General features: G+C 41.9%; 2 protein-coding genes across 4 annotated transcripts; both read right to left on the bottom strand.

Moving 5' to 3' along the window:
• Window positions 1-482: 482 nt before the first annotated feature.
• atp6ap1lb (ATPase H+ transporting accessory protein 1 like b) lies at window positions 483-14,088 on the bottom strand. The gene is made up of 7 exons (XM_061057636.1): window positions 13,876-14,088; window positions 6,443-6,480; window positions 5,736-5,818; window positions 4,402-4,640; window positions 3,296-3,346; window positions 2,917-3,160; window positions 483-2,583 (listed from the first exon to the last, which is right to left on the bottom strand). The coding sequence occupies exons 1-7, from the start codon at window positions 14,007-14,009 to the stop codon at window positions 2,347-2,349; spliced, it is 1,026 nt and encodes a 341-aa protein (XP_060913619.1). The 5' UTR covers window positions 14,010-14,088; the 3' UTR covers window positions 483-2,346.
• Window positions 14,089-18,151: 4,063 nt separating this feature from the next.
• b4galt3 (UDP-Gal:betaGlcNAc beta 1,4- galactosyltransferase, polypeptide 3) lies at window positions 18,152-25,764 on the bottom strand. Of its 3 annotated transcripts, none has more exons than XM_061057424.1 (8): window positions 25,673-25,764; window positions 24,977-25,069; window positions 24,362-24,896; window positions 23,998-24,245; window positions 22,614-22,804; window positions 22,387-22,509; window positions 21,513-21,617; window positions 18,152-20,228 (listed from the first exon to the last, which is right to left on the bottom strand). In XM_061057424.1, the coding sequence occupies exons 3-8, from the start codon at window positions 24,642-24,644 to the stop codon at window positions 19,865-19,867; spliced, it is 1,314 nt and encodes a 437-aa protein (XP_060913407.1). In that variant the 5' UTR covers window positions 24,645-24,896; window positions 24,977-25,069; window positions 25,673-25,764; the 3' UTR covers window positions 18,152-19,864. The 3 variants fall into 3 exon arrangements, with proteins under 3 accessions (XP_060913407.1, XP_060913409.1, XP_060913408.1); XM_061057426.1 differs by having other exon boundaries at window positions 24,010-24,245; XM_061057425.1 differs by lacking the exon at window positions 24,977-25,069.
• Between the last annotated feature and the right edge of the window lie 846 nt (window positions 25,765-26,610).

The following is a 26,610-nucleotide window of genomic DNA, read 5'->3' as shown; positions in this document are numbered from 1 at the left end:
TTAAGCCCTTGCTGTTGACATTGCATATTAGTGATATTAGGCAAGATATTAGATGCAAATTCAATGTGCATCATATGGCATATAGGCTACTTGAAACTATTCAGGGTCTTGGATAAAGATTAAATGAGAGCATCTTAGGACTGGAAAATATATAATATTGTGGCTCTGGCTTTAGAAAAGGCCAACAATTTTAGACGATTGCAAAGAAGTTTTCATGAAATTGTCTGCCTGGATGGGTGCCGGCAGGTAAATTGTCCTAGCCAGGAGCCCTGACATATTAGGTCAAAGCGAGGTGAGAGTAGGGAGCAGATGGTTCTCAGTAGGGGAGACAGAGTTGGCAGATGAGGTCTGGTTAGGCAGGTTTTATACAGGTTTAATTGTAATTGCTAAAATGAAACCCTTTGCAAATACAGTATATGACTAGTGTGCTCCTTTATGTTGTAGCTACAATACAACTTCTTAGAATATAAACACAGCACAGCTTTTCCTCTGAATATCATTTATTGTTCAATCTACATCAGTTGGTCCTTGGACAAACTGCCTCCACTCATTTCATAGTTTGTAGGATACATTTATGACCAAAGAACACATTTCACACTGCTACAGATTGACAGAACTGCCATATCGAATGTTAAGATATCTATTTACTGTCATGCTGAGTGTTTTAATCAGTAGTAATGACTTACTGATGCTGTTACTGCTGCTAGTGTGGCTTCTGGCATAATAATGGCATCTATCAGTCCCAATGGGTGGACGGCATTCCATAGTATTGTCCTTCTATGGTAGGAATTTTTACTGTAATTTACAGTTAGATGAGACTGGGCTGACATAGTCTGGCCCAGGTTAAAACAAATAGACAGACATTGTAATACGTTAATACATTGTAGAAAAAATCATATGCATTGATACTTTTACCAATCCTCATAGCACAATGTCTTACTTGTACCTATGTTTATTAGTTGTGCAATATTTGAAGATAGTAAACAGCTATGATCGTATAGAGATCTTAATGTTATCTACAGCTTTGAATATCCTTTTGGTTATGAGGATTAGCATAGTCATCCTGTACCTAATAGTATTTCATGATTACATCGTATATAAAAAAAGACCTCCGCAGAGTGACACTTCTGTACATGTATGTGTTTTTGTTTTGTACATAGCTGTAACGGTTAGCTCTCATTTTCACATTGTCTCACTCTGTCTCTCACCATATTTTATGGCAACTCCTTTGAAGCTTCACTTTGGCAGTCAAACCCAGTGGTGTGAATATAGAGGACCCACTGCCTCCCCTTGTCCCAACGCTTGGACTCTCAGAGAGACAAGTCATCGCAAGACCCGCATTCCTGCCATGCCCTCAGTAGGGCAGTCAAGTGCAGCATAGTTCCTTTGTATAAGTCTTTGAATAGTTAGTCAGTGCTTTCGCAACTAACCAGTGTTGTGCTAGTTTGTAGAACCCCATTTTTCTGTCTGCTCCATAAAAGGCCGTTTCACAGTTAAGTTCCAAGCAGCAGTCTTTTTCAGGGTGGGGTGAGTGGTGCCAGAGGCTCTGAAGGGCCAGAAAATGCAAGTCAGTCCATTCACTCCAGCCAGATGCTAGCCCAGTGGTTCCCAATAATTGTTTTTGCTTACACTCCTTAGCTTTCCAAGCTCCTTCTACTCTGTGCCATTTTTTTCAGCTGCAACTCATGCAAGACTCTCTGTAATCCTTTTCATCAGGAAACACTGTGCTAGGGAGATAGACCAGCCTTTTATGGCATGCAGCTAATACGGCTATTTCAGCTAGAAAGTTGGCCGTTTGAAGCATATATTTCTTGCAGCGGTATTAGACAAAGTACACTGTAATGAAAGCTGGAAAGACAATGTGTGTGATGGAAGCTTGTAATTTGACACTTGAGAGCAGTGTAATACATACATATAATCAGGAGCATCTAATGTTAGCTGTATTAGCTACAAGTGCTAGTCTTTTGTGTTTTAATGGCTGACTGGGGTAAAGGCCTGTAAATACTGTTGCCCTTCAGGGCCCTGGGGCGGTCCTCCTTTGACAATTCACATTTCTCAGGGAGGAGCTTGAACATCCAAAGGCCTTATTAGAAATGTGGATCCCAAGATGCAGGTCAATTAGGAAAGAAGAAAAAGTATCCAACCAAGGTCTGCATTTACTTAAAGTAGTTAAGACTTATACGGTTTTTCAAAAGAACAGGCAAAGTTGTCTTTTTCTTGAACATATATTCTGTGGAGGATACTTTTTCCCTCTTTTCATTACTTGCACTCCCTTCAGCTTTGCTTCTGAGCTTCTTCTTTCTCTCCCTCTCTCCCCCTGTTGTCCTCCAGCTCTTATTTTTCCTTTCACAGGCTGTTTTTGTCGGGCAATTCGGCCTCCGGACTGCGGGGAAAGTAGACGGTGGCTTTGTGCTCCTCATAGCGGTCGATGTGCTTGAGGTGTACCACCATATGTAGGGCGTAGGCTAAGACAAGGAGCAGGATCAAAGATGTCACCAGGCCCATCAGGATGGCCGGCGTCAGGAAAGTGGCACAGTCACTGGCCGACGCAAACTTATCCGACTGAACATTGAAGGCCTGGATCTGGAGGAGCACAGAGAAAGCGGAAAGATGAGATTAGGCTGAAGTAAAGAGGACAACTGGCTCTTATTGGGCTTACCAAGCACAGAGACAGAGGGCAGGTTGAAAGATTGAGAAAGCCTAGCAGATGGCTAAACAGAGTGCACAGACAGACTGACAGACTGCCAAACAGACGGTAAACAGACAGACAGATAGCCAAAAAGAAGGAACACAAAAGAAAATGGCTGGCAAACACACAAAAACATGCACACATTTTTGGAAAAAAGTGGACAAAACACTACGATACAACAGTGAATGTGCACAAGAAAGGCTGCGGCCCATTGTGCAATAATGTACCTGGAAATCAGTGAAAGTGATGTGCCAGTTAGCGGATGTGTCAGTGTGGGAGCTGGGCACGAGCAGGGTGTCATATTTGTGCAGGCTGCTGACGTGCTGGCAATGGTAGGATGAAGTGGCAGGAGCGTAGACCTCGCTGGCGTTGAACGTAGCCTCCTGGGTCCAGTTGTAGTGGATGTGAACGCTGTCTAGTGTGAACCAGTTTTGACCAGCTGCCTCGTAAAAGGTGTTTGACATTTGAAGCCTGGCAGAGGACACAAGGTGGGATATATACACAGTCCACACACGAGTATACCCTTCTTTCTGATACAATAGTGAACTTCTCAATTGTTTGAATACAAAGGTAAATAATAAAGATAAACTTGAATTTGAATTTTACCTGATTACTAGACCTCGTAAGTCCTCCACATCACCAAATCGTAATGAAAGCCTGTTAAAAAAACAAAACGACATGTATAAAACAACTCTTTCTACCAGTGCTGTCAATAGGTTAAAAATAATGGTGATTAATTACAGAAGAGGCCGTAGTAATCACCATTAATAACAATTTAAAAAATACTCTTAACGTGTCACATTATTATAATAAAAGTACTAGCAGCCTGTTGAAACAGAGCCCAAATATATTTAAACTTTTGGGGTGGCAACTCAGATTTCAATCCACCCCTGTCACCCAGCCATAATTAATTGAGCCCATCCAGCTCATCGTGCTCATCACCACTCGTACAGAAGAGCCTCTTACGTAATATTATGGATGCAAACACAGGACCACTCAGCCTTCTACATCTCCGTAGAATTTAAGCCAATTGTTTCCAAACACTGTCCAACTTAAGCACACGATTGTACATTTAGCCTACCGGGAATTAAAGACAGTTAATGGTTACATTATGGTGCAACATGATATTGACAGATGGCAGAGATGTTCAATATCTTTTCATGGGACAGTTTTAAAGTCAGACTGCCCCATTGTAATTTGATTGGGAGATGTGACCTGCGAGTTTATGATAATGCAGCGCTGTGAGGAGACTTGTCTCTAACAGGGCTGCTTAATGGTAGAGACACTCGAGTCAGCAGTGCAGTTCATTGATAATCCACAGAACGATAGGGGAGCATCAGGCTTCATGATAAAGTATTTTACCTGTTAGATCGACTGTGCAGGTCTCCTTCTGTCTGCTGACTGCATCATTTTTGCCATAATTTTATGTTTTTTTAAAGGATAATTAAGGTTAATATGGCTCTGTTTTAATTTGCTTATGAACCAGGAAATATACATGATTCATTTGCATTAATAAAAATCACAAATTAAGCTTTCTTGAGTCAACACACGTCAATGTTGACAGCCCTATATTATACATAATAACCCATAGAAGTTCTCTATGTAAACCAGTAATGATTTATTCTTTTGTTATCAAACCCTCTTGTTACAGCTTTTGTCCAGCACACTTCATGTGTCCTTCCTGTCATGTCATATATAAATGTTTTACTCACGTAGCTTTCTCTTTGGTGCAGATGGAGCCTTTAGTGTCCACAGGTGAGTTGGGGTTGAAGACCCTCTCAGTCAGGTCGATGAAGGTATGGTTCCTGTACCGGATTGCCAAGCGCTTTGCCTTGAACAGAATGCAGGTTTTCCCATTGTAAGACACACTCAGCGGGCCATAAGGCCCCATCAGAGACTGCAGTAGCTTCCTCTTACTGTGAGACATCCCTGCATGATGCCATTTAAATGGCTGTGAACAGAAAAGAAAAAAGATTTTAAGCAGAGGAGGAATTAAGATAAATGGGGTTTGCTAACAAACAATCGGGCGAGCAGAAACAGTTTTGCATTCTGTTACTGTCCTCTTGAGTACAATCAGAATATTATACAATGACATACTTGTAATCTGTGCCCCATTTAAGGGGCCTGATACTAACAAGGAATATGTGGCACAGATGCGTGCCTTAAATGTTTTGCAGATTGAGCTCCACAGCTAAAATGTATCATGGTGGGTGTTGTATTGTAGCTATTACCTCATTTTGGCAACTTGGGACTTCTTGTAAACTTGTGTGAGTGCAGTCTAGACATTCAGAATTTAAAGGAAATAGCTACTGAGCAAGGACAAAGCAAACGTTTTCTTCTACAATATGCAAAAGTGTGATATGTGCGTACTACATTGCAGCTCTTAATTTAAACCACATCGCTCCAAACCAAGCTTGTTTTGACTCAAAACCCAGGTCACCTCCCTCTTAACCATGCTATTTTAATTAATTTAAAAGGGTGACCCAAAAGACACTTTTATTCTTAGCTTGTCTTTAACATCGCAATTTGTCAGTAGTGAGTAAATGTTCCAACCCCGATTGAATCTCAGACAAGGAGGGAACAGTGTTGTTTTCTTTGTTAAACACCGGAACTTCTTTAATTGAGCATATTTACCCTGGAGCTTTTGAAAAGTGCATTTTAAACTGCATTACATGTGAACGTAAACAACAGCCCCTCTAGCTTTTAATCTCTGTGCTCAAAGGGCACATCTCATTAGAGGGCATCATGCTCCTTGTTACTGTAGTTTAAAGGAGGTTGTTGCAAGGAATAAATTAATCTCTATAAAACAGATGTAACTGTGCATAGATGCATCAGCTGATACAGCATAAGAAAGTGAATTCTGTATTAGAGGGCTCCCATGTGTGTGTGTGTGTTTGTGTGTGTGTGTGTGTGTGTGTGTGTGTGTGTGTGTGTGTGTGTCGAGTGTGTGTGTGTCGAGTGTGTGTGTGTGTGTGTGTGTGTGTGTGTTTATAAAGATAGAGGGCTGCTGTTGGAGCTAGTGGGGGGAGGGGGGGGGGGGGTGTACCTGCAGTATTCTCCTGAGAGGGTTTTCATCTTCAGGCGTCAAAATAACGTCTTCACTCTGTAATCCGTACCCACCATCTTGACCTGGAAACACAAACATACATACATTACTGCTCCATAAAAGATTGTATCAGTGTACGATTATCTGATTGCAGTGCTGCATTGCAGATTGCAACATAGTCATGAAGTTCAGCTGAATCTACACATGCATACACACACACACACACACACACACACACACACACACACACACACAAAAGCACAACCAGAATGTGCATACACCTCGCTACTCGGGCTCCTATCTATTTCCAGTTGTTTTGCGTCATCACAGTGACTCATCAGCAGTTTGGTTCCTGGTTGAGGTACTATTGTTCAGTGTTTACAAATCCTCTTCATCTTGTTCCAGCAACATGTAATTTTGCAATCATATATTTAAAGAAATGTCTCCATAATTTTTCCGCCTTTTTGTCAAAAGGCATAAATATAGCCACATACACACATACACACACACACACACACACACACACACACACACACACACACACACCACACTTCAAAATCTGTTTGCATTGAAATATAGAAAAGCTGTCTCCAGAATTAAGAGTGAAAGGCAGTTGTCAGGAGCATCTATCCAGCACGTCAACATCAAAATGATGGTGGCAGGTTTGATTGAATCAGGTCTGGTGTCACACAACATTTGTTACTTACTTGATGTGACTCTTGTTGCTTGTTTGGGGTTCACTTTGCTGTGGAAAAAGAGAGAAGACACAATGAGGTCTTGTGATAGCAGGAGCGAGGGAAAGGATGAAGGTTCCTTCAAATATGTACAGGATGCTTATACAGCATTTCTCCCTTTAAGAGGACAGTTTCTTAATAATAATGCAGCTGCTGCAAACGCAGGAACAAAAAAACAGCTTGGCAGAGTATCTACATAAAAAAAAAGCACAACCAAATAACTTATATTTTGTAAAATGTTCATAAACTGGTAAAATAGGTCAAATGATTATGCTAACCTCCATACACATTTTACACAACACATCAGTTCACTTATGTGCAACTTAACCAGGGTTTACCAAACATTGTTAACAGGTAAAGCTTTAAAGGCTTTAAGTTATTCAATTCCACGCACATAAATGACATGCCATTTAAAATATGTAGTCACTAAATAATTTGGTATACTATGATGTAACTAACTTTGTGTAATTTTCTTGACATATATGTCAACCATAAAGATTTCTTATACATCGATTCGAGACAGGATTTCACATTGCACAGATGCAGAGTATACACTATAAACATATTATTCTCTTCCCACAGAATTTTCCAGTAAACAGGTTTGTGTGTCTTGCCTACACTGCAGGAACACAGTCTTTGTATCTTGTGTTGCTTTTTCCTAAATGGCTGATCCTTAATGTAGGCCTGACCTACATAGTGCACAAGGGACAGATGACAGACTGTTTTCTTTTCCTTGACGTGTGACCCTACAGGAGATGCCATCCTCTCAGTCTAACTAGTAACCTCTGCATAGACTTCTTTGAGCTAATCCTGATCCTTTTAACCGTCTAATCAGAGACATAATGTGCCAGCAATGGGCTTACTGAGCGACGCTGACATGGCCAGTTTTGCTTGTTGTGGTGGTCAATCCAGAGTTCTGACTGTGCAGACTGTCCTGCCTTATCTTTAATGATCTTGGTGGTTGGCTCACTAATCTCCGCACAATAGCCACTTATAACGGCCTTATGAGACATCGCCGTGTATTACTCTTCAGTGTGTTTGTTTGATTCATTTTAAGAACTGCAGCACAACAAAAGCCTGTGTCTGTGCAGTCCTTCATCTGTGACTGATTTTGTGTTTGTGATATTTACTTGAATAGAAATGCGGTGGTATTGTAGGAAAGCCTTTTTGGGAAGGATACACAAGATGGACTGAGGATGACCTTAACATTCACGCTCAATTTAAGCGCACGGAAAAGGAATTCAGTAGCTGTGTTCACACGTTGCTACCCACAAACACAAGTGGAAACCTCCTACAAAATATATATTTTGGAGATATTTTTTATTCCACATACATACCAGCCTACATTTTGGAATAAAGGTCTGAAAATGGAAACTCAGTTGCTTTAAAACTACCAATAACTACTTTACCTTCTACCTTACAAGTGTGCAGTCTGTTGTCATGCCAGGTTGCGCTCTTGTTTCGTTGATGGTTGAGCTGCAGTTTTTGAAGGGATTTGGGGGCTTTTGTTTGTCTTTCATGCTCCAAATCTCAAACTGTTGGATTGGATTTTTTCCAGATTTAAATTAAACTACGAATCACTCTGACATTTTCACTGATTGGCTCAAGGGCTCTATTGTTGGCTTGTTCATTCGTGCCATTTATGGATGCCATGCACAATATCTGTGACACAGCTGTCTACATTTGAGTTTAAATTGATGGCAATTAATAATCCATGCGGTCTTTTCTGACTATCTAAAAGTTGAATTCATCATTCCTATGGGGGGGGGGGGGGGGGGGGGGGGCGAGCAGACTTTGGCAGCGTTGAACAAATGCTAAGGTATCAGGAGGTCTCTTGGGTTGATAGGTTTAGAGTAGGTTGCCAGACATATCAGTCCCAGCAGCCTGCAGCAGTTATCTACCCATCTGGTGCAGTTTCCACCAAGGTAATATTATTTAGTTTAGTGCCAAATGGATTAGGATTAAGCACAGGCCAGGTCCATTTGGAGCCCAAATATGGAGAGGCGTAGTCCCTGAACAAGATGAAGGGATTAAGGCATGATGTCAAAGCTGACGGTGTTCTGGACAGTTCAAGTGCTAATTAATTTGAACCGACCTTCCAGATAGGGTAAACTCCTGAACACCCATACAGTATATTTCGCCCTCTGAATGGAGAAGTTTAATAGTGTTTAATTCAATTAGCTTACCGTTTCTTCTTATTTGCTAGACTTGTGTTTGTTCTGTATCGTTCACATTTTTAGATGTGACCTTTTATGATTCTATGAAAACATAGCCCTCATGTTGTGCTGTTACTACAATACATTTTTTGCAATCATTGATGATTTGCAATAGGAAATGTTGCTATTTTTTTTGTTTTGGATAATAGTACAAAATGTTCTCAGCTGAGGGAATAAAAAAAAGGTGCATTAGAAAAGGATGAAGTCATCCACAGTATCAGATTCTGCAGTAAGAGAAGCTGATGGTATGCAATAGTAGATGCAGGCTTTCATCACATTGTACACCATTGATTTGGACTGATCACCTATCACACAGCTGTTGAGCAATCAGCAGGGTTTTCCCAATAAACCGAATAAAAGTGCATGCAGCTCCAGCTGAACAATAAATGATGAGGTTTGTAGAATTGAAGCGGGAGGATTTACAACTTAAGTGAGTGTCTATGCCGTCATCTCCTGTCTACCGGCACGCCGACCTACATTCCATTGTCTCTGTCCAGGTCAGCGTCGTAATTGGCTAATTTAGACTTCCTGCGACAGGGGTGTGTTTGTGTCTTTCCAATCAGGATTTCATTCATGCAGACATTTCTTTGAACTCTTTGCAATGTCTGCACTGACTGTTTCATAGGTAGCAAAATGACAGTTTACTAAATATTTACATTTACCCAGATGAATGCTGGGTAAGCGTGTTTGTATTCAAAATACAGTAGCTGGCAAAAGCACTACAGCTTTGGCAGCTGGCTGTTGCGTCTGAAACCTCAGTAGCATGGAAGATACTTGGACCGAGCTCACTTGTCAACTGAGCGGGAATGTGACATCTTATATATATATCATAGCAACAAAAAGGCTAAAAAGAATCCCCCCTTGACATAGATTTTTTTTGTTTTCATTTACCTACATGTTTGTGAATCACCGTAAACTGTGCTACAGGTTTCGCTTACCAACTGTGTGTGTGTGTCATTGAAAACAAGCTGCATTTGCACCACAGCCCATCCCATACACCAGTGAATAAGCACTCCTTCCTCTGCACCTTCCCAGGCCTCAGCTGGCCAAGAGGAGCCAGAGGAGTCTGTGCGAGCATGAGTGTGTGAGTGCTAACTAAAGCCCAGGCGTTTGTTCCTGTGCCAGTTTCGCGAGGTCAGCAACCCAGGACTGCTGCAGCCCCGTCATTGGTTCAGCCTGTCACACGGTGCCTGGGTGCAGAACAGGCCCTTTATATAATCAAAGCCATGCCAGAGCCACTCCTTGGCTTACCTCACTGCATATATTCTTAAATATGTGTACATACGTATTTGCAAACAGCACCTCTAGAAATGACTAGTGCAAGATAATCCTCAATACATAATGATGAGTGTTAGTCTGTTATGATTACAAATAATCTTCTTATACTTCCAATCTGGTTTTAGATAATAACTTGTGGGAATCATTTATAGTATTCATGTTCACTTGATCGATACATATTCACTTGACGTCCCTGTTTAAGTCTGTGAGTGGACAGTTGTCTATTGTTCATCATTAGTGACGGTGCCGCTGCGCAGAGAGAAGGTGTGGTTCCTGCTCCCTAAACTTGTAAACAAATCCTCCTCGCCTCTGCTACCACTGAGTGCTGAGCCCCTGCACTTACACTTTCAGTACAACACCATCATTCAGTCCAAGCTTCTGCATACCACTACTCAAATATAGTGATGTCCTTTTAAGCTTTATTGACATCATCATTTTCTTTTTGGGACCTTTAGCTTACTGTGCACATTTGACTTTTGTACAAGAGCACAAATAGCTAATTCAATGTGGAGTATTACCCATTGAATTTATATGTCTGAGCTTGAAATTGTCATTGTGCTTGTCTTATAATGTCTCAGACTACAATGTTGTGTTTCCTACTTGAAATTTCAAATCCAGCTATAATAGTATTTAACAATTTAGAGTTTGAACTTCTTATGCAAAGTAATATTTATCGATGGGAGCAGTATTTTGGGGTGTTTTCTGTAAGTCTTCTAATTTTAATTATTCAAAAGTACTGAACTGTTGGTTGAATTATTATGTCCCCAACCAGGTAGGTAAACATGTTCTTCTCCTTCGCTGTGCAGGTTCTAGCCTATTAATAGATTTATTAGTGCAGATTAAGCTCTAGGAGTTTACTAAGATGCAGCTCAGAGCCCCGCTGCCATTCCAGTGAATCTTCAGCGTGTCTGACCTCGGGTCAAGTGCTCGAGTTGTCTGAATCTTTCTTTTCCTCCGAGATCAGATGCATCGGTGCGGGTTGTGTGCACCCTAACATATCCACATTCAGACAGGGAATTGTACACATTTTTATACTCATGATTATTTGCCTTTGGCTTGATCTTTTCTCAACTCTCACCCACTTGTTTTCACAACCTGTCTATCTGCAACTAAAACAAACAACACACACATTTCATATTGCTAATATTAGCTGTCTGCTGACTAAACTTTCTTTGTGAGGGGTTTACTGATCAATCTTCCACTGGAAATCCAATACTTGACACCTAAGCTGTGTCTATATTTGACACTTTTTGTCTCCGTTTAACAGGTTTAAGGTAAATATAAGCACATGTTGACAACATGCTGTGACTGCTCAACCTTTAAAGCTACCAACAAAATACTCAATACGATATACATACAGTAGGACCCTGTGTCATGTTTAACTTCTGAACAACCAGGACAACTACACATGCTAGAGTCTTGCGATCCAGTTTGTTGGTCCTAAACACCTTTTAAAGTGTATGAAGTGTTGTTATTTTTAAAATTTCACATGATCTTTGTTGCTCCAGAAAGAGTTAATATCGAAAGATGTGAGGTTCTTAAGCTCGTTTAATTAAGTCTCAGTAAGCATGTCAGTGTCCAGTTTTCTTTAATGGTATAATGTGATTTGTGTTCCTTGTAGATCTAGAAATTGCGTCATATTTAATTGACTTGTTTTATTGTTGGAGAAATGACTGCACCAGGTTAGCCTAACTTTTTTTTTTTATCTGTAATTTAATTAAAAAGCTATTTAGTCCTGTGTCCTGTGTTTATAAAGAGATATACATTTTTAGATTTTTGTTGAACCTATTCTATTTGACTGACATGTTTTGAAATGTCAAATCAAAAGCTATGTGTGTCACTATGTTATCCAGTAATCCTGGCCCTTGATTCTTCGCCATCTAGGCTTTTGAATGTTCATGCAACTTATAACAGCATTTGTAAACAGCTTTGGATAATGTCCATGTTGTTGCTGTTGCTGTCATCAGAGTCTTGATATTAAGAACAAGAAGCATGCTGTAACATCAACATTTCATTTGCGAACAACTCCAAACTATAGCCGTTGAAATCTCATCCCAGTAGTTTCCCTCTTTTCCTGGTGATGGTCTCAAAGCGGATGATTGAAGAGGTCATTTCCAAAATGACAACTTAGATTAAGGGCTCCTAATCTGGGCTCTACTTTTTTTTTTTTTGAGCATGTTCATATTCATCAGCAGAAATGTGTTATGCCTGAATAGTTTTATAAATATTACAACCAGACAGATTATAACAGTTATATAAAAATGTGTTATTTAGCTTTCATTCTTCTAGTTTTTAACCTGGTGAGAAATTCCTGGAAAGACATTTAAGTACTTTTAACAGATTTCCTAGAAAGCAGTGGGATGATACTAAATGGAGGGGTTAAGGCAGAGAAATACATAACTGAACTTCTGGTTCTTTCTGACTGCCATATTTAATAGTTTTGTAGAGCTCTTTGCTTTTAATATTTGTCTAGTTCCATATTTGTCGGAGTAATGCACAACAGTTACCAAAGAATCTTAAACAAAGTAATCGAACATCTTCCTTTCATTATCTCGCTCTGACTATGTGTCCATTAGCACTAGAGACTTCTAACTATCTTTTACCTTTCCTTCTGCATGCTGTGCACCCAGCAAGGCCTCTGAAATGAAGGGCTGCTCTTCTATAACAGCGTCTTGGAGTGTGTCAAAACCGAGAACAGGGCGCTGTGACTGGGGGACTGCTACTGTTATGTTGCGTAGTTGTGTACAAAGTTTCATCCAGGGAATATAGTCTCCAATGAGAAACGACCGTAGCCAATCTGTGTCTGAGTGACTGCGGTTAAAAGTTAAGATAGGGATCTGTCAAGGTTTCACAAGCACGAGACTGAGCTGGAATGAGAGAAATCCTACGAGACTTTGTATATTGAATTGTAAATCGGTGCATTAAGCTATCTGTGCATTACCCACAGATAAGATTGTTTGTGCAGCCAATGAAAGCATGATAGTAATAATCTGTCATCCTCCAGAGTGTGTGACTGTCTTGGAAGTGCCATAACAAGCATGCTAGCTGCAACGATTAAGTGCCATTGTGTCAGTTACTGCAGCACATTATAGCTTGGAACCATTTGCCCTATGGAGGCTCGTGTGAGGCACCATGCATGGCACCGTTTCAAGAGTCTTACATGGCTTTGGCACAGTATTACTGCTCTTTGCCCTGATGTCTCTGTAAGCAGGCATGACCTGGTGCTAAGGCAAAGGTCCCGGCATCCTGCTCAGTCTGATCCCTGTGACTCTGTAGTGTGTCCCTCCAGGTTGGAGCGCTGAATATTTTATCCATATTTGACCTGCAGGACTGCATGTGCATTATGCAGACATGGCCGGCTAGAATTCCCTTCTCTTCCCCCTCTCTCTCTCCCTTTCTCTGTCTCTGTCTCTCGCTCTCTCTCTCTCTCTCTATGACTGCATCAGTAAACAGACCCCAGCAGACCATCCCTGATGCATCCTCTCTCTCTCTCCTCCACGTCCCATCCTTGTTTACCTTACCTCATACCCTCTCCTCTCTCCTTTCTTCTTTCCCTCTGCTCCTCTCCTGCAGGCCCACTGCCTTATTCAGCTCCCTCCTGCCAGACCAACACTACTGTATAAAGACAACAGCCCCATCCGTGATCGATGAGCAGCGTCTGTCTGATGCAGTCCCCAACAATGAGATAAACAAAGCCTCCCCGCTCAGCTCTCTCTCTGATACACCATCACTGCCTGCATTCACCATACGTGAAGGTGAGATGAAAAGAGGGAAGAGCGAAAAGAAGAGAAAAGAAAGACCCTCAGAGAACACATCTGCATCCCAGCATCCCTGCCTGCATCTTCCCCTACCCCTCCCCCCCCCACCTCCTCCCCTACACCCCTCTCCTCTATCTGTGAGCAGAATTTTTACCTTAGGTCCAGGATTTCAGGCACTTCGTCATAGGTGAGTCCCGGCTGCAACTCTTCCTCTGTGAAGGAGAGCCCAGGCCGGCTGAGAGCGGACAGCAAGGCGAGGGAGCAGAGGAGGAATGCGTGTGCAGCCATTGAGACAATGAAAGGAGACTGCCGCTGGTCGAGCTCCGCTTCATAATCTGCTCTCCTAGCAGTGCCTGACTCCCAGCTCCTTCTGACTGGCAGAAGCAGCAGCCAATCTGCTGCGAGCAGAGACGATAAGCGTGCGTCACAGTCCCCCCCCCCCTCGCTGCACTCTCCCTCCCTCCTTCTCCTTCTCCTCTCCTCTTCTCTTCTCCACTCCTCTCCCTCCCACCCTACTCCCTTCTCTGTCATCCTCCCTCTGCTTCTCTCATTCTCTCCTCTCACCCTCCCACATCTACTCCTGTGCTCTCTATCGTCTCCTACATGCACACATAGCCGCAGGCCAGCCCTAAGTATAGACAGTAGATCTTTCTTTTTTCATTGCGCATCCCATACCTATGTTACCTGCAAATAGTATGAGTATACACATGTCTACACACATGCTCACACATGTAGCCAAAGAAACACAGGCACAAATGCCTGCACAGACAAGCAGACTGTCCCTTGCAGACACACACACACACACACACACACACACACACACACACACACACACACCTCTGTGGAAAATCACCTGGGAATGTCAAGGTCAGATTGTGTAGGAGGAAAGAAAGATGTTGACATGACTTTAGGAGGTGACAAAAAAAGGAGCCATGACTGCGTGACCTAGATCTGCAGCCCGCTGCCACAAAAGCAGAATTAATTCACTTGATCTATGTGTTGTTGTGAACACTGAGAGGGCCCGCGGCTGAGGAAATTGTCCACTGAGGCTGCAAATATGGATGACAGGAACAGCTGAGCAGCCGTGGGATGAGACAGGAACGAGAGCCAAACTCTGATGACCCTGACGGCTGATCCCGTTTCCTCCTCATTATTTAGCCCCCCATGCATGTGATGCCTCAGGATCTTGATACATCCTCTCAGATCTTTTTTTTTTTTTTTTTCCCCCATATCAGATGATTTGATGATTTTTAGAGCAGAACACAAGAGTGGTTATATAACCAAATGTTTTGACCTACTATCATGGATATTCACATTGATGCATGGCAGTGATTCACACTGAGAGAGTGACTGCAGAGCCTGAAATGTTAGATTCCTTCTGTAGTTTTTCTGTGCAAGGACATGAAAAATGAAACCATATAACAGACAAAAGATTCCTCAAACAGCATTTTGATCTATTTTCAGTCACATTTTAGCTTATGTGAGGTAAATATTTGAGCTCACGACACAATATGTTTCTTTTTTTGACACGTGTTGCCCTGTAATCCAGCATGACATATTTCTTTGTTTTGAAATAGATGCCAACAACACGCACGGTCTCTAGAATATGTCTTTGTAATTAATACCTAGCTGGTGGGACAGCTGCAGTACATTTTTGAGAATGTAATGTGACATGAAACAACAATGATATGAAGTAACAACCTTCTCATCATTCTCTATTTCTCTTTCTGTGACTAAGTACCACCGTTATAACGAGCATCCGTGTGCAACCATTCGTAGAATATCATTCCGTCTGCATGTGTTTGTGTGCGTCAGTTAAGGAGGCTTAAGTATTGCTCAGGGTGTGGGGGGGTCAGCTGTGTCTCCTAGGTCATACAGTAACAAGAGGTGACTAACGGCTGCCTCAGCCCTCTGCGTCTTGCCTGCCACGCTCACTGCAGCAGGCCAGTGTGTCAGTCCACTGGAGGGAAAGTGCAAACTAGCCTGTCACTGCTGCCATCACAGAGTGACATCAAAGAACGTCCGGCAGGAAGACGACCAGTGGTGACCACTTTCAAAAGAGGACAAGATGCGAGGATGTCCCATAACTATAGGTCTAAAGATACAACAAAAAAAAAAGCCACAATGGTTTGTCAGTAAAAACTGTTTATGTCATTTATGTTCTTTTTCAGTTTTTATTTTAGTTTAAACATGTTGTGTAGGAACATACATTAACAATTCAAGTCCATAAGGGATATCAGACACCATAGGTTTGGAACTATGTGAAATGAGAATATATATTTATATATGTGTTTAAAAAAACAACATAAACGTATAATCATAGAAAACAGGAGCTTGCCATCAGCGAGCATAAGCTGCCAGTAGCTTTGGTGGTCAGTGCTAGCTAATGTTGACTATTGGGACATTTAAGAGTTGAATGACTTTTGAGTCATTGTGCTACTGTTTCACTTTGTTTTTAGTGTTTAACATTCATCACGTTCATGTGTGGGAACTTTTTAAAATCAGTTACTTAGTTTTTCTTTTTTTTTTTTAAAGATACAGTACCATGCAATCATGAAAACAATAACAGAAAAACCTGTGAGTATAGCCAGCAAAAATAGAAACCGAATAATAATAGTATGATATCCGTTCATATGAGGCTGTTATTGGTTTGTTGTTATCAGCTGTTTCTACTCTATGGTTCTACTTGAGGCTGTAGTCTGTGTGGGTGTTGCACTGCGACTGGTGATGAGGTGCTCCCTCTTTTCTGGCCACCAAGTTCCTTGGTTTTTGTTTTCCCTCTCCTGGTGAGTCATGCAGCATTTTAGATTATGAAACAGATCGAACATACAGCGCTGGGGGTTACTGTCTATTTATAGGTATGATCTCATATCCAACTTTTTTAATCCTGCTCTTGATAGAACAGCGAGGCCTGCGACACACAGGGTGATGTAACAGGTTAGTGCTGTTTTAGATCACTGCTCAGTATGTGTTGATGATGATATATGACTGTTAATCTGCCAGCTAGCATGGGCATCTGATCTCTGCAATGTTACAGCTGTAGCAGCATTAATCATAATGCTCAAGCTTGGGTTCATTAAGAGGCCTGGGGTGTTGTGGGGGAGTAAGTGCATCACTGTGAGTATTTAAATGTATTTATAGTGCGGTGTTTCTTTAAGCGTCAGTGAAGCTCCAGATTTAAGTGATTGCATAAATCTGTTTTGATAGAAAATGTAGGAAGGAACAAATTGTTTTGATTATGTGTTTTTATTGATAGACATATTTGCTTTCTGTCACAACACTGTCAATCATAGTTTGCCTTTTTTGATGACCTGGCTCACAAACACACGGCACACACACACACACTCACGTACAGTACACACACACACACACACACACACACGCACTTTTTTCATCTTGAGGACAAGGTCAGTAAATAAGGCGACCTAAGAAAACCACAGGTACATTGCATGATGCAAACATCAGCCTCCTCCATTATAAATGATGCCATGTATTAGATATGACTCATTTGCTGTGAACAAAAACAACCCACCCGTCTCGTCATTCTGTTCTCAGCAACACTTCTCAAATGTGTGTTTATGGACACAAAAAAACCAAACTCTCATGATATAATTCAAATCAGATAAAAGATTCTTACCAAGGAGTCCCAAGCCGGTTAACTAAAATTGCATTCAACTACACAGAATATATTTCCATCACTTATGCGAAAAACATCCTTTATAAAAACTAGCCTATTTATTAAATATAGAACAATCTCCAGGTATGCACATAGTTTGCTGATTAATCCACATAACATCCTTTAAAACTTTCAGTGTCACTGCTTCATGTCATACAGGCATTTTCACAGGCAATATGATAAATGGAGGATATAATATCTATTGTTATGTAACTATATTCTAACGTCATATAAATATTAGAAATGAGGCCTTTTCATCTCTGTGTGTCAACCTAATCGTTTGGTATAGGTGATATTTTTGATCATATTATATAAACATAGAATCCTTCTATAAAACTAGATCCATTCATAAAACACCCATAAGGTTAGTTTTTTTTCTTTTGGCTCCATTAACCAGTAAAATTCCGTGAGTTGCTCTACACCTTTAAGCTGGCAGGATCAATCATGTGATACTACGCACACAAGAAGCCCTCCAAGCAGAGCAATGCAAAGCTTTGATTGGCTGAAACCTGTGAATGGCCAACGTTAATATTTAACATTCAAGTCACAACACTGCGGTTTCATTCAGTCCTCCACGCCTCTCGGCTGGCGCTATGCCACACTGAGCCACTTGAGGGCGCTCTCATGTAACCCAGAAAAAAAAACAGAAGGCTTTCAATCCCCCTCAGTGATGTGGGCTAACTTCATGAGGCACAATGTTAACACAAGGAGCACAGAGATATAGAATAAATGAGGATGACGAGTGAGACCCCTAAAAACTCTAGAAGTCTGTGTTTAGCGCCATCAGTGAGTCAATACATGAATCAATAAATTAAATACATTCAAAACATGAGCAATACATTACCTGTTATTAGGATTAAACACAGTTCCACCCTAGATAATGAGTGTTACAATATGGAATATTTCAAGCTGATTCATTAAAGAGTTAACCATTTCCCTACTCAAATAGCAGCAAGAAATCCTAAAACTCAATAGATTCAAGTCCCTGGGCTCTAAATAAGCTCACCTGCTCTCTTCACAAAATATAAACATGTATGTAAACTGAAAAAAAAAATTACATTCCACATGGCTTGTATGGAAAACGAACAGAATCTCTAAAGAGACGTAGCTTTTACATCAGAAAAGTAGTTGATTTGTTGACACAAAGAACCTACATGCAAGTCCTAATTTGGCAGGCCTAAAACTATTTCATCCTGTGCCTTACACTTCCTTTCTTTCCTTGCCCCCTTTCCTTAAAGACACACAGCTTCATCGAGCAAATAGATACAGACCAAAGAGAGGCAGACACTTCTTCATAGCTGTTAGATGCACTGGGGTCTTTCCCAATATACTGAAAGACCCGTTGTGAAGATGTCAGGCTTTCTAACTGACCTAGTTCTATACACAGTGCGTTATCGTAACTATTGTTTAATTGTTGGAAACACGATCTTAAACTGGCAAATTTGACAGTGTTGTCTGCAGGTTTGCTCTTTTTTTACCGAATCGGACTATATTCTAAAGAAAATAATAAAATTGCACGTAACATCAGAAGCACAGGTCTATCCATGTATGGATACAATAGACAAGCTAGACAACAGCTATCATGCTACGTCTATGTTTATCTGGCAGGTGTCAAGATAGTCACGATAATATCTTCTCACTTTGTTATGCAGTTGGATACAGAGTTGTCTTACCATATGATTTGATTGTCTAGAAACTAAACAGAGAGAGGCACCAGACTGTAAGGGAAGGAAACGAATCAGTAAACAAATAAAGAAGTCTCTTGATAGAAATATAAACTCTAGAATAGTCTGATAGCTATGGACTCTGTCAGCGCTCGATGCCCGCAAATATAAAACAGCAGTCCTGGAACAAATCGTTTGTTCTGGTCTAGGATCAGCTTGAGCCTCCCTGTTTTCTAACATTTGCTGCGACGCAGGAGAAGAAAAACTGAACCCCAGATCAGCGTCTAAATACAACTATACCAGTCTACAAAATGCGCATTAAAAGAGAGAAGGCACAGAAACACAAACCCACCGTGGAGTGGGACGGACTGACAGCAGCAGTTTTTTTTTTTGTTTTTTTTGGGCGGGGGAGCAAATTGGATGAAGCCGCAGCTCTGCTGGCAACAGATGGGTTGCTTACAGGTCGTGATGTCTGGAAAAGAGCAGAGATTTATATGTTTGCTGTTTCATTTTCATTCAGCTTGTGTTGGACCTCTACGTGGACTCGATTGAGTCCTGCACCATTGTTCTCTCCAACTGGCAGACTGGTGTCAGTTAGCAGAGCCTGAGTCACATTCAGTGGATGAACACCAACAGGTGACTCAGTCGTGTTCTTGAATGCACCCCACCATGTAGTAACATCTTCATTTTTATCTGTCGCAAAACCTGCACTGAGCACAAAAAGCTGGTGTTTTTCACGTCCCACAACAGAGCACTGCTCCATGCTACAGATGTGATGCATTCCCTATTCTATACACCTCAATCTACTTCATCACGCCCGTCTTCTCCTGTGTCGTTTGATTTGCTGCCTTTGATTGAGCAGGTTCTGTCTTGTCATCAGCAGACTTGAGCACGGTCAGATTTGCTGCCTCAGCCCCTTTTTTGCTCTCTTGCCTCTGCTCCTGTTTGGCTGTGCTCCCGCTCTTGCTGCTGATGCTACGTTGGTGGACAGGAGTTGTTGTTTTCCCAGGGCTAGGTGCTTTCCCCGGGGGCAGACGGGGATCGTCTCCAATGTTTACCGTGATGTTTGTGTATAGAGGCTCCAGCTCTTTGGAGAGGAGCTCGTAGGTCAGAGAGTTGAGGCCGTCGGAACGCCAGTTGAGTCTGGTCCTTTTCAGAAGGTCAAATCTAGAACGATGGATACAATATTCAAGGTTTCAGGGTCAAACTTTAAAAGAAAAATTTAGCATTATGGAGATTTTTTTAAATTCTGTTCTAACAAAGAGTCAGATGAAGAGATCGATACTACTCTGATGTACGTGCGCTCAGTATTAAGCTACAACCAGGAAATGTTAGCACAGTTGAAAAATCAATCTGCAAATACAAGTATTTACTGGCGAGACGCATTGACTACCTGGAGTTTTTGTTTGGAATGACTGTGGCTGGAGAGAAAATGTTTCATTACATATCTTCTGTAAAACATTAACTCATAATGTAAACACATTATTTGGGTTTTTGCTTAAGAGAAAAATGTGAGCTTTTGACAGCGACAGACAAGCTGTTTCCCTGTGTTTCAAGTCTTGACCCAAAGCTATAGGCCTCAAAGGCCGCTTACTTTACTGTCAAGTTTCCATATGAAGACACTACAGTGGCATCAATTTGGCCCAGAAATTCTCTCCAGAACCTCAATGTGTATCCCCAAAATGTCAAAATATCCCTCTTGAGGGGCACCAGATAGCCTTGCTGTTATGATGCGCGCCCCATGTACAGAGTCTTAAATCCTCGTTGCAGTGGCCGTGGGTTCCGATTCAGGCCTCGGCCCTTTACTGCACGTCATCCCCCAATCTCTCCTCCCAACACTTCCTGTCTCTGTCCCTGTCTCTTTTCAGCTGTCCTGCCTGATAAAGGTGAAAATTTGCCCCACAATATAACTTTAAAAAACATGTAAACATATACAGTATAGCTCTTGCAATTAAATATAATAATGTGCTCCTGCACTAATGACAAATCTTTGTCCTTATTATGTTGGAGACATAACTACCAGGATATATTTCTTGTGGTGTTTCAGGGGATTTGCAGGAACTTGTTTTTATGACATAAAAAAAAATCTTTCTACGGTAGTGCAACATGGGCAGGAAAAATGTAATGTTTTTTAAATGAGAAAACAAATGAGAAAGCAGCCTGAGGCAGCAGAAATCTTTGGCTCGACAGAGTGAGCAGAGGAAAATGCTAACCTAACACAAAGCAATGTGTCTACAAAAATGAAATAGCATTTTTTTTTGTCAAAACTAATCTTGTGAAGGAAAAGGAGATAAGAAGAGGACGGCAGCATAACTCTGTTTCCTGTCCGCCAGGAATGAAGCCAGGACAAATATTAATGGCACACAGATAAGATAGTACAAAGTGTAGGGACATAGTTTAAATGCTTTCCAATAGTCCAGCAACATCTTTTGTTTCCTGTTTCATTCATACCTGCGTGGGTTTTGCTCATTGCCTCGATCTCCTTTATGCTTGATCATCTTGTAATGACCAATGGCCACTGGGGGGCGCATGATCTTCATACCAGACAGGCGTACTCTGGACAGACAGCACACAACAGGGGTCAACAGGAACAGCATATTCTCATCCAGGGGCATAAAAGTGGCACACTAAACCTCAGAGTCTGGATAATATTAGATGTACAAAGACTGGCACTTTACTATACATGCTATGTTCTATAACTCAAAACTGCAGCAAGAAAACATCTAGTCTCTAAGGGATACATTTAAAGGCAGGAAATAAAGAAAGGAAACATAGAATTGTGGGTGACGTATGAGAATAGCATACTTTTATGGCCTATAGGCGGTGGAACACACTGTGGTTCCCTCTTTCCATCTCTGGTGTTGCTATACAACCCCAGTTATCCTGTGACCAATGTCCAGTATATGATGTTTATTTAAAGTTGTAAGCCATAGAGCACAAGAGAGTGGAAGCAGGGTACCACAGCACAGAAAGGAGATGAGCCTGTAAACTCTGAAAGACATAACCCAGCCCAACTCTGTCAGCTACTCCACGTGAACATACTCACTGAGCCCACTGTGGGAGATACACAGCAAGGCCACAGCAGTGGGAGGGGAGGTGAAGATGAAAGATGATGTTATAAAAACATCAAAAGGAAATTCAAAGAAAAGTAAAACATGTGGCATGGAAACTGTAGACATTAAAGAAAGAGATGAATGAGTTGAGCAAATGGAGTGGATGAAATGGTTCATGCACGTCGTTATGATGCTGAACACACGTGTAAACATGCACAGTTCACTGTGTCATTATGTGGGTTATGGACCGCTGCCCCTTTCACCATCCTCACCTGGCAGCGATGTCATCATCCTCTCCACCCCAGCCCCAGTACTGGTTAGGGAAACCATTCATCTTCATGTACTGGTCGGGTGTCACCGCAGACACCCCTCCAAAATACTGTGAGTACGGAAGCCTGAGAGGGTCAAAATCGCCAATTTACAAGCAAGTCTCAGCAGAGAAAAACTCTCTCTGGGAAAGTCTTTCCATGCATACATGCACAACACACTAGGCTTCTACCTGTATCTGAACTTGTCCATGGCCACAGACTGATGTGTGGGGAACTGCTTGTGGCAGGTGTAGGTGTTGTGGTCGTTCTCAGGCAGCAAGTCAACGTCATGCAGGAAGATGCAGCTCCAGTCTTCATCCTTGAGGGCCTCCCGCACCCCAACGTTCAGCAGCTTGGCTCGGTTAAAAGTACTGTTCCCCCACTGAGGAAAGACACAGACACAGAAATGTACCCATCTACAATGACACAGTGTTTGTTAAGAACTCCAGTCTGATTGGCTAAGGGACAACATTAAGATCTGTTATGACATACAAGTTTTAGTGGTTCTTGATGATTGTTACTTAGTAGCCTGAGGATGCAAGCTACAGACATAAAGACATACAATTGTCCATAATTTGTACTACTGTACATTTTCAGCCAGCAACTGTTGCAGGTCATTTTGTTTGTACTTGCTAATATGTTTAGAAACCTGTCTCTGAGACTAAGTGTGTGAAAAAGTGTGTGAAAAACGGGTGTGTGTGTGTGTGTGTGTGTGTGTGGGGGGGGGGGGGGGACTGTTGTTGAGAAGCACATTGCTGTTGATTTTTTTTAAAAGCTGCAAGTACCCTGAATCTAATTCCATAACATAAACACTTCTTTTACTGGTTGCAGTAGCATCTCAGAGTCATATCCTGGAAAGATAAACCCAATATGGTACTAGCATTTAGCATGTCTATAAACCCTCTATTTCAGCCCTGCTCAGAACAGGCTGTTTCTGTGTCTGTAGCTTTAAATGCAAATGAGCTGTGTCTGACCACGCCCCCCCTCTGGAAGGGCTTGGGTTGCTTGGGCTTTCTTGCACAATGCCCAATTGTTTACGGTGAGAAATAAGACTCAGAGGGCAGAACAAACACCTAGCTGTGGGAGTGTCACCCACCTGGGGGAGGGGTTACTGCCCTTTGTGATGTCACAAATGGAAATTCTCCAAATGGCCTGTTTAGCACACATTTCTGAAAAGTGGAGCAGGCAAAGATGGAGAGGGTGGACTTTTCTCAATAGGGGGGTTTGTAGACAGACTAGGGGCACATATTTGTTGGAAATATATATTATTTGTTGAAAAACATGGTAAAGTATATTTCGCATGTAGTAATACAGCAGTTATAGTAGTATCATCATTATACAGTATTGGTTTTGTAACAGGAGTAACACCAGGATCACATAATGCTAATGTGCCAGGAATATTTAAAGATTTTACAAACCTGTATTGCGCTAGCTTTACGCTGGTTATGTGTTGATATAACATCCACACAATTGATTTTTTTTTTCAGCAAAAACAAATTCCCCTAAAAAAATGAACGATTACTTTGTAGTTACTGTAAATATCCATGCACACTGATACATAAAACACACACTCACACATGACCTGACCTGCTGTACAATATAGATGCTGTAGTGGATCTGCTGTCTTTGCAGAAAGGGGTGCAGGTGGTAGAGGAGGGCTCTGAGGTGCGTCTGCCGATTCCGATATGGCACCACTATCGCTGTATGGTGGCGGGGATCACAGTCCGGGGGCCTGTAGCGTCCGCCTGGTGACACCAAAGGGTTTCTCTGTCTGATCTCCTCCAAAGACAGCGGAGAGGTAAGATGGACCGACACGGGACCAACTGGAGGACAGGAAAAATAAAGTGCTAAAAAAATAGGTACTGATAATCTTGGGCTTTTTACACATGAAATACATGGCATACATATAAAAGCAACATTTCACTCATCGCTCTGTCACCTAGCAGTGGGGAGGGGATCTGGCAGTCTCTCAGCGGTGGTGCTGTAGCAGGGGGTCCAGTGCCGGAGTTGCGCGGTGGGGGAGGCGGTACTCCCAGATGACTGAGGTTGGTATAGACGTCATGAGGTCGAGAGTAATCGAACTCTGGCTCTGTTGTGTGCACCAAGACAGACACCAAGCCTCTGAAGCCCCCGAGGGAGAAATAGAGAACAAAGGCAAACTGGAACCCCACCAGCAGGGCCAGTGTGCATGGCGAGTCCAGAGAGCGGCCAAAGCACGCCATGACGAAGAAAGACTGGAGAAGAGGTGCAGGGATATTCACTGTGGGGGGAAATGGATGGAGTGTTGTGGAAGAGAGATGGGGGGGGGGGAGATGGTTGGGATGAGCAAGGAGAGGCAAAAGGAGAAGAGGGGAAGGAGGCAGCACTGAGGTCAGACTCGGGCGTGCAGGAGGGGGTTGTCCATCTTTATGAATGGGTTGTAGTGGTGGTGAAGCTCAGTAAGTACTGCCATCACCTCCTGACCACAGACTGCACTGAGAAAGGAAAAGGAAGAATGAGAGTCTTATACACTTGCTTACGATTGGACTGTGTATAGCCTTTAGATGCAGGGTACCTGGTTTAGCAAGGGTCTAATTATAACGTATCTCGAACCAGGAAGTGCTCACTCCACCCTCTCCTCCTCTTCCTCCTTTCATCATCAATTTCTCTATAAAAATGAAAAAAGAAACCCTTGTGAGTATAAGCAGCAGCAGCGGATTTATCTCAGTAGTAGCCTACTGTAAGCTATAATAAGCTGGGGAATGACAAGCAGCTACAAACAAATCGTCATGTTTGCATCTTTTTTTAGAAGGGCTTATTTTCAGCTTTGACATTTCCATGGGACGTTTTTAGAAGAGAGCTGGAGCCTGCACCACATGTATTCATTTAGATATCATGGCTCCCTGATAAAATAAACGACAGAGCTTAATGTAGAAAGCTTCGAGCTACGGAATTTATAAAGAGCTTGTGTTCATAGAGAGTGTTGTATTTGCTAAGGCAGAAAAGAAGAGTTCAAAGCTTCTTTTTTTTTGGAAGCCTTTGGCTACAGATAGCCTTCAGTGCAGGTGATTAGCCTATCTGCATCTGTCGACAGGCCTGTGAAAGCACTCATGTATTGCTATTATCGTAACAATAGCAAATGTGCCAATGACATTATTCGACATTACACCCCCTTCAATGTCTCTTTATTCGACCAAAAAGGCTGTTTCTTATTCGCTTGTTTTCTTTTATTGTGCACTGTATACACGCTGTGCAGCACCAGCCGACTCACCAGCACATCCCTGCGACATTTCAAATCCAGCCCCCGGCTTCCTCTCGCAGTCGATGGGCCAGCTGCCACCGAGGAGACGCGATGGACCAAAAGATAGCGGGTTTTGTTTTTTTTTCTCCTGATGCTGGTCCCGTTTTCTCCTCTTCTTCTTCTTCTTCTTCCTCCTCCCTCTCCTCCTCCCTCTCCTCCTCCACAAGCGGCTCCTAATCTCTCATCCGAGGTGAAATCACTCCGTGGCTGCTGCTTAGAGACCGCTGCAAACGCTTTCACACGCAAGAGCATCGCCGCATATCGGTCCAGTGTCAACACAGGCAAGTGCTCCGCGCCTCATCAGCTCTCATTGTAGCGCTGAAGAGGCGCACCGCGGTGACGCCACAAGCGGCATATTTGAAAAGCGAAATGTCGACGTTTTGTAAAGCGTGATTATATAAATAAATGTTGATCATTAACGCGTCATGCAAAATGTGTTGTCGTTTAATTGACAGAAAGATTCACTCTGGATTTAAATGCGTTGCATCACCAAACCTGCTTACATGTTTTATTTCACATCAAAATGATTATAATTCAGTAGAATTATGATCACCCTATTTTTCAACCTTCAACCTAAATTCTCCATTTTATATTTTTGCAAATGTAAAAATGTTAAAGAGACATGTCAAATATATAGGATAAGGTGTACCTCATAAAGATTCATTTAGGTCAGCCTATTGATTCCTCCTTTTTTCCTTGTTTTGTTTATCTCTCTTTGTGTGTACATTAGTGTTCAAGGAATGGGGTAGGAAAGCCCGCAACCTGAAAAAAAAACAACCCTGTATGAATGAGCATGAAAAGGGCAGAATGAAGATACAAAGACTTCTGAGTGAATTGGGTAATATGTCCGGAAATGTTTAGGCTTCAGTCAAGAAAATGTTTAGTGCTAAAAAAAACATATCTGAAAC

This window comes from Labrus mixtus, chromosome 15 (genome assembly GCF_963584025.1).
Source record: "Labrus mixtus chromosome 15, fLabMix1.1, whole genome shotgun sequence".
NCBI lineage: Eukaryota > Metazoa > Chordata > Actinopteri > Labriformes > Labridae > Labrus > Labrus mixtus.
The sequence above is the reverse complement of the archived record's forward strand: the minus strand, read 5'-3'. Positions and strand labels throughout refer to the sequence as shown.

Coding starts and splice junctions, on each gene's coding strand:
- atp6ap1lb (XM_061057636.1), bottom strand. CDS start 14,009: ATGGCTGCACACGCATTCCTCCTCTGCTCCCTCGCCTTGCTGTCCGCT. Junction 6,481..13,875: donor CCTGAAATCCTGGACCTAAG/GTAAAAATTCTG, acceptor CTTTTTCCACAG/CAAAGTGAACCCCAAACAAG. Junction 5,819..6,442: donor AGCAACAAGAGTCACATCAA/GTAAGTAACAAA, acceptor TTGTGTTTCCAG/GTCAAGATGGTGGGTACGGA.
- b4galt3 (XM_061057424.1), bottom strand. CDS start 24,644: ATGGCGTGCTTTGGCCGCTCTCTGGACTCGCCATGCACACTGGCCCTG. Junction 22,510..22,613: donor ATGGACAAGTTCAGATACAG/GTAGAAGCCTAG, acceptor TGACCCTCTCAG/GCTTCCGTACTCACAGTATT. Junction 21,618..22,386: donor GATGATGACATCGCTGCCAG/GTGAGGATGGTG, acceptor CTGTCTGTCCAG/AGTACGCCTGTCTGGTATGA.